This window comes from Apaloderma vittatum, unplaced genomic scaffold (genome assembly GCF_000703405.1).
Source record: "Apaloderma vittatum isolate BGI_N311 unplaced genomic scaffold, ASM70340v1 scaffold14768, whole genome shotgun sequence".
Lineage (NCBI taxonomy): Eukaryota > Metazoa > Chordata > Aves > Trogoniformes > Trogonidae > Apaloderma > Apaloderma vittatum.
The window spans coordinates 1-11384 of NW_009731331.1; the positions used below are offsets into that span (position 1 = coordinate 1).

Consider the following 11384-nt stretch of genomic DNA (forward strand, 5'->3'; position numbering starts at 1 on the left):
CCCCGGCTGAGGGCGGCTCTCAGCGCCTGCCTGTTGTCTGTGGGCCGCAGCCCCCCATTCAGGTGTACGGGCTGGAAGGGCGCTATGCCACCGCGCTGTACTCCGCCGCCACCAAGCAGAAGAAGCTGGACCAGGTTGAGAAGGAGCTGAGCCGGGTCTGGGTAAGGTGTTCCGCCTGCGCTGGCACGGGGGTGGGAGCAGCGGGCCTTGCCTGCTGCTTCATTTCAGGAGAGGAGTGGGCTGTTGCAGACTGTGAGGCTCCCACTTAAAGCTGGCCTGGTCTGCACTGCGCCCCCAGTGTAAAGCTGCTTGGAAGTGAGACAGGAGGAGCATCAGCTCTGAAAGAAACATACTGTAAATGAGCTTATGCCTGGAGCTGCCATTTCACTTTCCATCAGGCTCAGACCTCTTCATCCTTGCTCAGGGAATGACTGTGTTGCCTGCTTTGGGTGGTATAGTTGGGCCTTATAATGCCTGGAAAATTCTTGGCCTTTGTCATGTTATTTGTGTGTTCTCTTAGACTATTTTAAAGGACCCCAAGCTATCCAGTGTTGTTATGAACCCTCACACCAAGAGTGCAGTTAAACAAAAAGCTGTGAATGATGCCCTGGCAAAAGAGAAGATGTCCCCTATTATTGTCAACCTGATGAGTGAGTAGCCATTTGACTTCAGAAAAATACCTAAGGCTATTTGTTAGTAATGTTATCTCACCAAATCTGCTTCTAGTGGGTGCATTAAACTTACAGTGCATCTGCCTTTTTCAGACTTGCTTGCTGAAAACGGTCGATTGCGTTACACACCAGACATTGTTTCTGCATTTGGGAAGATCATGAGCGCCTACCGAGGAGAAGTGGTGTGCACAGTCACCACTGCACAGGTGAGTTAGAAACCTTGAGATCAAGCATAGCAGACAGCAGTATAAAAGACAAATTTCTTTAGCTTAATTTTGCTCTCTGTAGTTTAAGTACCTGTTATATGAGTAGTGAGGAAGTACCTCAGCCCCTACCAAGATGAAAGTCTTTCTGTAAATGTTCCCTATATATCTGTATCCAGCAATCATTGGTCTAAAAACAGCTTCCCTTCCTGTGTGTGAAGCTGATGGCTGATAAAAGTTAGCCTGATCTACAGATACAACTGTTCTTATTTCTGTCATTGAGGTTGTACAGATCAGGTCAGAACTTGCAGATAAACTATTAACTAGAGCAAGGCAGATACGTGATGGGACTGAGAATGCTTGTGGTGCTTGGGGCTGTGCTTCACTGGGAGCAGCTAATTCACCATCTGCAGTACCTGGGACAAGTGACTATGAAACGGCTGGAAGACTTTTTCAAATGTAGGCAGACAGGCAAGCCTAGCTGGTGCTCAGGGAGGCAAGAGGGAAGATGGTGTCTGCATAAGCTGTAAATGTCAAGCTGGAGGAACGATGGTTCTGGCACTTCAGTGACTTCTTCGTTAGTGGATCCACGCACAGGTCTGTTAGAGTGGGAGGCTGGTCAGCTTGGTACATGATGCAAATCTGTAGCCCTTGGGTCGGGCTGCAGCAGACTGCCTGCCTGGACTAAATAGGTTGGTCCACTTCAGTTTACCTGGCTTCTTGTAGGCCACAAGCACAGGTTGTTAGTCTGGTTGGTAGCCTTCAGGAATGCGTGAACTTGCAGACCTGTGCAAACGTTTCCACAGGTTTTCATGAATACTTCATATGTAACGTTATTTTACTGCTGCTTTTTTGTTGTTAGTTTCATTTTGGCCTCTCAAACTGTTAGCTGTTAAATAGAAATCATTTAAGCTGCCAGTAACACAAAGCCACTGCGCTTTGGTGAAGTCCCTTTTGTTTCTGTCTTGGTGGTATCCAAGTGCCTTGTAGGGAAGGTGAGGACAAATGCACAGTGTCTTTTCCTACAGGGATGCACAGTTCTTCTGTGGTAACTGAGAGGTATAACTTAGCCAGGAGCGCTTTGCAAGGCTGCAGCAGGGCTGGGAGCAACCTGCCAGTGTCCTCAGTCACTGCCCACTGCTTTACATGAAACTGTTTCTTCTTAAGCTGATCTTAATTATGAGAAGCAGGAATATTAATCTTGCCTTGTACCGCCAGAACTCTGCTGTGAGGCGGATCTCGAGGTTTTCCATTAAATGCTTACTTTGGCAAGTATGGATTCTTGATGCCATCTGAAGATGTCAGCATCGAATTTCTGCTGGGAGTATGTGCACAAATAACACAATGTTGCATGAAATTAGGAGGGCACAAAATGACTGTTTCTGTGCTGTGGTTTGGTTATTCCTGTTCAAGAAGCTGCTTAGGCTGCCTTCCTGGTGGAAGTGTCTGTCTTGAAAAGAAACTGAATAGAAAATTTGGGTTCTTGAAATATTATTTTAATATTTTCAACTCCGGTTTCTTTGTGTTCTGTTCATATTTTTCAGCCCTTGGATGATGCCAGCCTTACTGAGCTAAAAAGTGCTCTGAATGGATTCTTGGCTAAGGGAGAGGTCTTGAAGCTGGAGACCAAGGTTTGGCGTTCTGATTTGTAAATAAATTTCATCAAATTCACGTTAAGCTGGACTTTTGTCTCTCCAATCTAAAAAAAAAAAATAATCATTTTACTGAGTCCAGTTACTATACTACATAGTTTTGTGCTTTCTTTAGACCTGATGTTGCTTTAATTGCTAAAGCGGTAACTTTGGAATACAGTCTCTGCAAAGTTGTCTTGAAAAAGGCTTTCTTAAAACCTTTTTCCTTTTTTAATAGTGTAAAAATTGTATACTAGGCTAAAAATTTTTGCTAGTAGAATTTCTGTTCAATGTTTCTTCTTTAGACTGATCCGTCAATCCTTGGTGGCATGATTGTCAATATTGGGGAGAAGTACGTGGACATGTCAACAAGGTCAAAGATCCAGAAGCTCACCAAAATCATGAGAGAGACCGTCTAGCAAGCTGTCCTTGTCATCCACAGTGAAACCTGTCAGATGGAAACAATAAAATTATTTCTTCCTGAATGGGCGTTGTGAAGTGTATTGATTCAAGAAACACAGAACTGTGGGAGAAAGACAGTGAAGCTGCAGAGAGTTTCACTTAGTTCTCACTGAATGTTTCATGACACCGCTTGAAAAGTCGAGTTTGTGTGGGGGTTGCTCTGAAGGAAGTGGAAAGTAATTTCTGCAGGAGCAGATCAGTGGGGTCACCGCTGCCGAGGTTCTCTCGGTCTCCAGAGAAAACTTCTGTTCGGGATGTTGTCAGAGCAGCAGAGTTACAGTCCTGCTGCTGCACGTGCTGCAAGGTGTGAACAGTGGAGCCACAATGAGTAGATGTTTCCAGAAATATGACAGTAGCTGTTAAAACACTGGTGTCATCGGTGTATTCTTGGTAGCAAATTCTCTGTCCCGCCCGGTGCTTTCTGTGGTGCTTCAGGTGGGAGTAGATTCCTGTCCAGGGTGGCATTTGGCAGGGTGAGGGGGCTGCTGGAGGCCTGCGGCTCTGGGAGAACGCCCCCAAAGGGACCTCCCGCACCCCCAAAAGGACTTTGCACCCTGCTTTCCACTCTTCGTGCCACTGCGTAGCAGCAGTGAGGCTGTACCCGAGGCAGGCATCTTTCCAGAGCTCAGTTCGGCAGCTGAGGTGCCAGCCCCTTCCCACCTGGCTTAACGTGGCCCAGAAAAAAGAGCCCCCAACGGCCAGCGAGCTTCCAGAGGTGTGTCCCGTCTCACCCACCGCTGCAGCAGCTGTGGTTCACAAACCAGGGCTTTTGACTACAACCCAGCCCTGAAACAGTTCTTAAAAAAAAAAAAAAAAATATATATATACACGCACATTCTCAAGGTGCATGTGTTAGCAGGTGCTGAACTAAACAAAGGAAACAGCTGCTTAATAGGGTACCAAGAGTGTTAGCCCTCAGGGCAGCTGGCCAAATTTGGTAATTATTAACAAAAATTAGGGGAGAGGTCAGTGTGGGACTAGCTATTCTCAATGCAGCAGAGGCACAGGCGGTGGCTGACAAGCTGCAAGAGTGTGGGGGTGTGGGGTGTGGGGGTGGTTTTATAACTTTTTTCTCTTTGCTAGTTTATTTATTTCTTCAGTCTTACTACAGATTTGGTCAACTCTCAGTCTTCGAATCTGAAAAAAACCCCAAACAATGGATTACAGAGGTGGAAAGTGGTGTGTGTCAGATACCAGATGCTGGTAAGTTATTTCCCCACTGCTGAGTCTTACCGCTTTGCTCAGAAGTACTTTTGTCAGAAATACTCATCTAAGATTTACTTAATGTTTGTGGCACTGTATCACTCCACCACTTCTCAAAAATGTGACAGTACGCAGTTAAACTTTTTTTAAAAATGGATTTATTCTTGCCTAATTTGACTTGCACAACTACAGTCTCATCCGTGTCAAACAAATTGCACAGCCTAAAAACTGTTATCGGCAGTTTCCACCTCAGTGACTGCATTTGGGGAAGCAGCACAATTCCTCAAACAGGTGAGTGCTTTTTAAGGACTTTTGTTTAGTTGGACATTGTCTGTAAATAGAATTATTTAACTGAGCATGGCTGAGGAAACAACACATTCACAGCAACCAAAGTACAGTTGAAATCGTCTTATGAGAAACAGTGGTGTCCAATTTGTAATTATTCATTATATCTATTATGGATGCTTTAAAAAACCACGGGAAGCCAATGTCACAGTATTAGCATTTTACTGTAGAATACTTAGATGTGATGTAAATGAACAATATGAATTAATTCAATTTTCTCTGAGAAAAAAAAATGAACTTTTTCTCCTATTTGGCCAGATTTATTTTATAATGGCTTTGTCATTTTTAAGGATCATATGAATACTACAGACAGTACAATACTTTTTTAAGAGATTAAAAAAAAGGGACCTAATTTATACCAATTGTTTGTCAGCAAAAAGTGCACTGAAGAGTAACACCACCACCACCAGCAGGGAGGGGGAATTCCCCAATCCCCAATCCTAAGTATTAACACTGAAAAAAAATACTATGGCTATATACTTTTTTTTTTCCAAACAGTTTATCAACGCAGTAGAAAGTACCCATTACACAGTCTGCAAAGGCTGCTGGACTCGATGTTTGCTTTCCAGCAAGTTGAGGACTGGAATAGGGTAATTCCGCACTGGCTGTTACTGGAGACGAAGCCTTCCAGGAAAATCTACCCCACTGAGAGGCGGCTTTGCCTTTTCTCCACAGGACCAGAGCTGTTTTGCGGTGGTGGTGGGTGCACATACCTGTGGTGGGGGTGGCTTGCTATGGGCCTCGCCTAGGTGGAAGTGGTGGGGTGTGGTGCAGGAGAGTAGATGCAGGTCCCTCTGCACAGTGCTGCCCAGTCATCCCCAAAAAAGCAGCCCATCCTAGGGTGAGCGTGGTGGTGCAAACCTAGGAAGGCGTGGTAAGATGGGGCAAGAGTAGGGGGAGTGAGTTGGTCCAAGCACCCAGACCAGAGCTACGATCCCGCACCCAACCTTCCCTCTTCCTCCTGGCAAGAACAAGTTACGCCACAAGGCTGTCCCCATGGAGCCACCACCAGAGCTGGGAGGGGTCCCCCTTCCCTTCCATCATCTGATGGACACCCATGCGTGTTTTTTTGGGGGAGAGGGTCCGAGATCCTGCTCCTCACCAAGCTCTTCCTTTTTAGCTCTGCCTCTGTTTCTCCCTTTTCCCCTACACCCCTGCATGCCAGCCCTCCCCTTTCAACTGCACTCACCATGGTGGGCAGGATGGGGGCTCTCAGAAGAGGCACCAGCTCTCTTCGTTTGCACGACACATTAAAATCCGTGAATGGAGCACTAAATTCAGGCTTAGTGACGCTTTTGCAGCTTTACAAGCAGCACAAGGAACCCACCTATGGTCACAGCACAGCCTTTGACAACTACATCAAGCAATTAGGCTAGCTTAAGACATTCTTACTGCAGTTCTTTATTCTTTTAAATTAGGTCCTAAATACATAATATCCTATGTACAGAAAAATAATTTCTCAAGGACGGTCCTTATTTTAAAATATTTAAATGAACAAATAAAACTGGGTGCCTATAAACGCTTTTCTGTTAGATTTACTCAGCATTTGACAACAACAACATAGCTGTGTTATTCTATTATATATACAAATAATCACATATATATATATAAGTACGTATTGAACTATAGATACCCTGGTAGGCATGTAGGACAGGGGCATTGGGGCTAAACAAATGCCAGGATACATGTGGAACGTAGGTACAGAGCAAACTCCTCAAAGCTAAGGCAATTTAACCTGATTCCCAGCTTTTCTGTGTTTCAATGGTTTTGGCTGGTGGATTTGACTAAATGGCAGTATCACAGTGGCAAGCAGAGCAGTATGAAACTAGGCACCACTGTTGCAGCAGAAGTCTGGACTTGTCACATCATAGTTTTGAAAATGCATTTAATAATACTACAAAAACTGCATTATCCACAATATGTCCCCCCCAACCCTACTCACACGTAACAAAAATTAATTTATTAATGTTTAAAGGGTAAAAAAATTGTAAAGTGAACATTTAAAAAGTCCCTTCATAAAAACTCACGTTGAGTAAATATATAATAATTCAGTGCATCTACAAAAAAAAAAAAGTTCTGTAATTTATCAGTTATTGGCTTAGTGTCAGCTCAGCAGCACGTGCTGTCTTTCGCGGTGCCCAAGTCAAGTCACAGGCTGCGTGCAGGCTCGCTTTACAGAGTGGCTTCCTACCAGCACTATACTTGGCAAGGGACTTGGTATTTCCAATGCCAAGGTCAGCCTAGTGGTTTTTTATTTTACGGTACTTCCAAGTGTGTTGCAGCCTGTAAGTATAACAGTTATGACTGGCCTGGAAAATACAATTCTGGTGAGTTTAGTGGTTAAAACCGCTTTAAGGAAGATAAGAAAGATAACAGATCCAGCTGCAAAGACTATGAACTATTTCTCTATTTTACCTTAATCTTGGCATTTTGCTTTTTGCTCTGTTGCAATCTTCCCCTCTGTTGCAATGCCCCCTCCCTTGAGGTGTCCAAGGCCAGGTTGGACAGAGCCTTGAGTAGCCTGATTTGGTTGAGAGGCGTCCCTGCCCATGACAGGGAGGTTGGACTAGATGATCTCTAAGGTCCCTTCCAGCCTAGGCCGTTCTTTGGTTCTATGATTCCAATCCTTACAGAGCTTGAACCTACTTCATAAGGTAGGGTCTACTTTATCAAAGCCTTTTGAATTCCTCCACGCATCCCCAGCAAAGCACATGGGCACCCGGTTGGCTTTACGTGCCCTTTCACACTGAGCTGGGGCACAAATTAACGTTAAGCATCTGCTGCAGTGCTTTGCTGAGCCAGGGGCTGCGGCAGGGATGGCTGCTGCCAGACGAGCTGGGAGGGAGAAGCCTGGAAAGGAGTCTCTAAAACAGTGCCATTGCACACAGCTGAGCTTTGGGAGTCAGAAGGAGTGGGTGACACTTTCCAAAGGACTTGATTAATTACAGGATAGAAGCACCAGTTCACTCACAAGATGTACACAGCAGAAAAACCTAGCGGCACCGTGACAGAGCAAGGCAGAGGGATGAGGCAGGCCATGTTTTCCAGTCACCTGCTGCATTAGTTTGTGCAACACAGCCGGTGTTTCGCTTGGAGGGAGCCAACAGGGCAGCAAAGGACCTGGGTGATCTCAAATGTGAGCCTCAACCCTAATAGCAATGAACCAGAGGCAACGGGCTCGCAGCACAGGCAGTGGGAGCTCACAGCCTGGCACTGCTGGGAAGGAGAGCATAGAGGTGCGCTCAGGTGGTGGGCTAGACCCCTGAAAGGGGAGAGCCAAACCTGGCTCCAAATATAACAACTTCCAGCTGTATCTGACCAAGTGCAGAGGAAAATGAGCTCAGGAGGTTTCCCTGGGAGGTACCTCTGAAGGGCTGATTCCTGCCCGCAGGGAGAAAATGCTCTCAAGGCAGATGGACAAGACCAGGTTCCTGCAATCAGAGCACTGATAGAGAAGTCCTTAATGGGGAGGGATACGGATGGAGGGACTGACACGGACCCTGCCGATGCATAACGGCGTCGCTGGCAGATACCTCATGTGGCTAAGGGCTGGGAAAACAAGTCCTTTGAGAGAGAGAAAATTCGCATGCTGATGCTGGTGCAGCCAATTCCCTGCATGGAAAGGGCACGTACCCATGAATTTCCTGGATGGTCGCAAGAGCTGCCTGGATGGCACCAGGAAAGCAAAGAGCCTGATTAGAAGCCTGTGAAGTCCTTGTCAAAGCATCTTGAAATAACGCAGTGTCTACACACCTCAGAGGTATATCTCAGAAAGTAATTCCTGGAAAGAGGAGTATGAGGGCTGTTACAAACACCAAGAAAGCTTTTTCTAGGAAAAAGTCCATGCAAACTCCTGCATAAATACTAAGCTGCACTAAATCCAGTGTGGCTCTCCCAGCCTGAGGACAAACACGTGGTTTGTTATTAATCACTGTTGTTATATTATGGATGCTTGAGGTCCCAGATAACCGAAATTCTGCTGCGAGACTGTAGATCTGATTTTAAAAGAACAGGCCCCTCCCACCCCCACACCCCCTCCCAGAAAAAAAGAGAAGAAAATATTCCTTTCTTTTCACTATCCTGTCCTGTCTGCAGCCACAACAATGTTGACATTCTGCCCGTTCCCATCTATGATTATCTTTCAAAAGTCATTTTAATAATTTATAAAAGTGGTGTTTTTCCCTTCCAGTTTCTGACCTGGTAAGTCAGTTCTTCTACAAGACTTACAACCAAGGAAGCACGAGGGAGAAACGCTGTTCTTGTTAAAATTAATGTAGCTAAGGGAAAAATGGAATTCCCAGAATTACAGCTCGTAAACCAAACTACCAATGCAACTTTTTCCATTGCATGTTATTTTACAGCTGCAGATTTTGCTTCTTCTCCTCTTAGGACTTTTCTTTTTTTTTTTTTTCCAGCTTATTCAAAGCAAGACCGCTGTTTCAATGAAGGCAGTGAATGCATTAAAAAGTCACAGTATTATTTTTACAAAGGCTTGACTGCCATCCAATGAGTTCGAAGCTGAAGAATTACTTCTAAGCAAAATGTCTTCTCCAAAGAAAACTGGAAGCTGCTAGAAGGTAGAAATGAAACCCTGCCTTGAGGGCCAGTCCCAGTGGCCCATTTCAAGAATGAGTAACCGAGAGACTTGGTACTCAGCCTCTCTACAAGCATGAATTTTACCAAAGCAAATGCAGACAGCCAGTCCCAGAATTCCACAACATCCAGGTTTACAACCTCAACATTTTAGCAGGAATTATTTTCTGCATGAGTCTGCATGAATCTGCTCTTTCAACCCAAAATGCGATCAGGTGTTATCCGGGTTTCAACTTCATTACTGTGGTTGTTTTGTGTGACATTAGGAAAAGTTTACACACATCTTGATGGGTCTGGAAAGGGACCTGTGAGCTAAGGTGTGCTATTTTACAAAGATATTCAAAGATCAATAAATAACCAGCATCTGAAAAACAGGGTCTACATAAATAGAGGTATTCCACACCAGTAGCACAGACTAGCAGAGTTTGGCCTGAGAGTGAGCACATGGCACTCATAAGAGGACAGCTCGACCTTCATACACTGTGGTAATGCCAGCTAACGTCCCAAATACCTGAAGAGGTCCCTAACTGCTGAGGTATTGCTGTGTGCCTCTCCCTTCTCCAAACTCTTCAGAACATAAGGGGATGCTTAAACAAGCCTGTGAGAGCTTGCAGTTTTCTCTACGAAAGCACTAGTAGCAATACAGCCAAGGAGTCTCTTTTTTTCAGTAAAATTCCTGGAGGAGTAGGAAGTCTATGCAGCTGTAGGCAGAAAAGCAGAAACCGGTAGCCCGCGCCACCATGGAGTTAATGAAAAGTGATGTGCAAGATTCTACTATTCCTGAACAGGCAAAACCAGACAGGAGTCAATGGGTTTCTACGAACCTCTGGCTAACCCTAGTGAAAACCAGTTTTGTCTGGGAAGCAAACAGTGCCAGAATGCTACAGAGCACTGAGGGTGGGCAACGGAGAAAAACTGTGACATCCTGACACACAGTCGGCTGGCCTTCAAGGTATGTGTATGTTCTGTCCTCGATGCACATAGATTAGGACAAGATTCCTCTTTAGGATTAGGACAATTACGATGGATTCATTAGGTATCTTTGAACCGAACCCCAGCCTTTCATCATCATCATCTTCATGTTTGCGTAACTCCTGTTGACACCAACGGCAGTTAAGCATCACCGTGCATCGAGGGAAGCGGGAAATCACAAGCGACAGCAGTCGAGAAAGTGTTCAGCTCTGTTACAGTTTCCCCAAGCGGTGCGCTCATACATGCCCACGACAAGGTTCGCAGTCTGAGAGAAGCCTCTGCAGCTGAGGGTCCCCCACTTCCAACACCAGCTGAGTCTCAGAGGAAGGTGCAGCTCCTCCAATCTCCCTTCGCAAACCTGGCCAGGATTTCTGCATAACACCTACGGCCTTTTCGGTCATGTTTGTCTGTTTAGTCATTACTACAATTCATGCTGGTGAAATGATACCGTAAAAAGGTGATGCTACTTTTGAAACACTGAAATGAACGTTCACCGTATTCACAGCTGCTGAGTAAAATTAGGACAGCGATAAAAGGTTAGACAATGACATTTAATGTTACTCCATTAATAGATTTTATCACTTTTTTTATCCTACCACAACAATGTGTATTTTCATATACATTATATTTAATAAAATGTGTTGATATGGAATTAGGAAAGCATGGGTTTAGTACTATTTACATATTTTAATTGAAACAATTTTCTTAACAACATTGAAAAATAGAAACTTAAAGTTCTCTTAATTGTGTTTTCAGCCAGTTAGTGGTAAACAAATGCATGCCTAGGAAGTTACACTCCCTCTAAAATGTGGTCAGTTGAAAGTTTCTAACTAAAGTGTGCATCTCTGTTCTGTTTCAAAAAATACATAAGTATGTCTGTCATTTCTGATACAAAATTCTACACTATCTTCAATAAATAAATAATAAAGCGATTCTGAAAAGTATGAAATGTAAACTTTGTTGTCCCTCCAACATACATTTTTTTTTCCCATTGCTTGAAACATTACAGTGGTCTTTTAGGAAATTATAATACACAGACACTTCCCAGCACAGTTTACACTTATTACCATACTGTATCTACCTATCCGTTATGAATATATCCTAATTTCCTAATGGAAATCAATAAGACTCAGAGTGCTAGAGAACACCGCCTATACAGGAAAGGTGGAAACCAGTACTGAAAGGACATGCAAGGAACACCAAAACCTAACAACAGGCTCCACAAGAACGTTCACATGCTAATGAAACAGGCTGACACCTTCCGTTCGGAAATGAAGTCCTTACAAAAATACCAGTGTATGCAT

At 44.4% G+C, this 11384-nt stretch overlaps 1 protein-coding gene across 1 annotated transcript; it reads left to right on the forward strand.

The window, feature by feature from the left end:
- Positions 1-34: 34 nt before the first annotated feature.
- On the forward strand, positions 35-2985 carry ATP5O (ATP synthase, H+ transporting, mitochondrial F1 complex, O subunit). The gene is made up of 5 exons (XM_009875147.1): positions 35-161; positions 521-650; positions 765-877; positions 2419-2505; positions 2811-2985. The coding sequence occupies exons 2-5, from the start codon at positions 557-559 to the stop codon at positions 2922-2924; spliced, it is 408 nt and encodes a 135-aa protein (XP_009873449.1). The 5' UTR covers positions 35-161; positions 521-556; the 3' UTR covers positions 2925-2985.
- Positions 2986-11384: the final 8399 nt, after the last annotated feature.

What these genes read in the sequence shown, in the direction of transcription:
- ATP5O (XM_009875147.1), top strand. Translation starts at nt 557, where the DNA reads ATGAACCCTCACACCAAGAGTGCAGTTAAACAAAAAGCTGTGAATGAT. An exon ending in TATTATTGTCAACCTGATGA is followed by an intron (nt 651 to 764) that starts GTGAGTAGCCAT and finishes TGCCTTTTTCAG; the next exon opens with ACTTGCTTGCTGAAAACGGT. An exon ending in GCACAGTCACCACTGCACAG is followed by an intron (nt 878 to 2,418) that starts GTGAGTTAGAAA and finishes CATATTTTTCAG; the next exon opens with CCCTTGGATGATGCCAGCCT.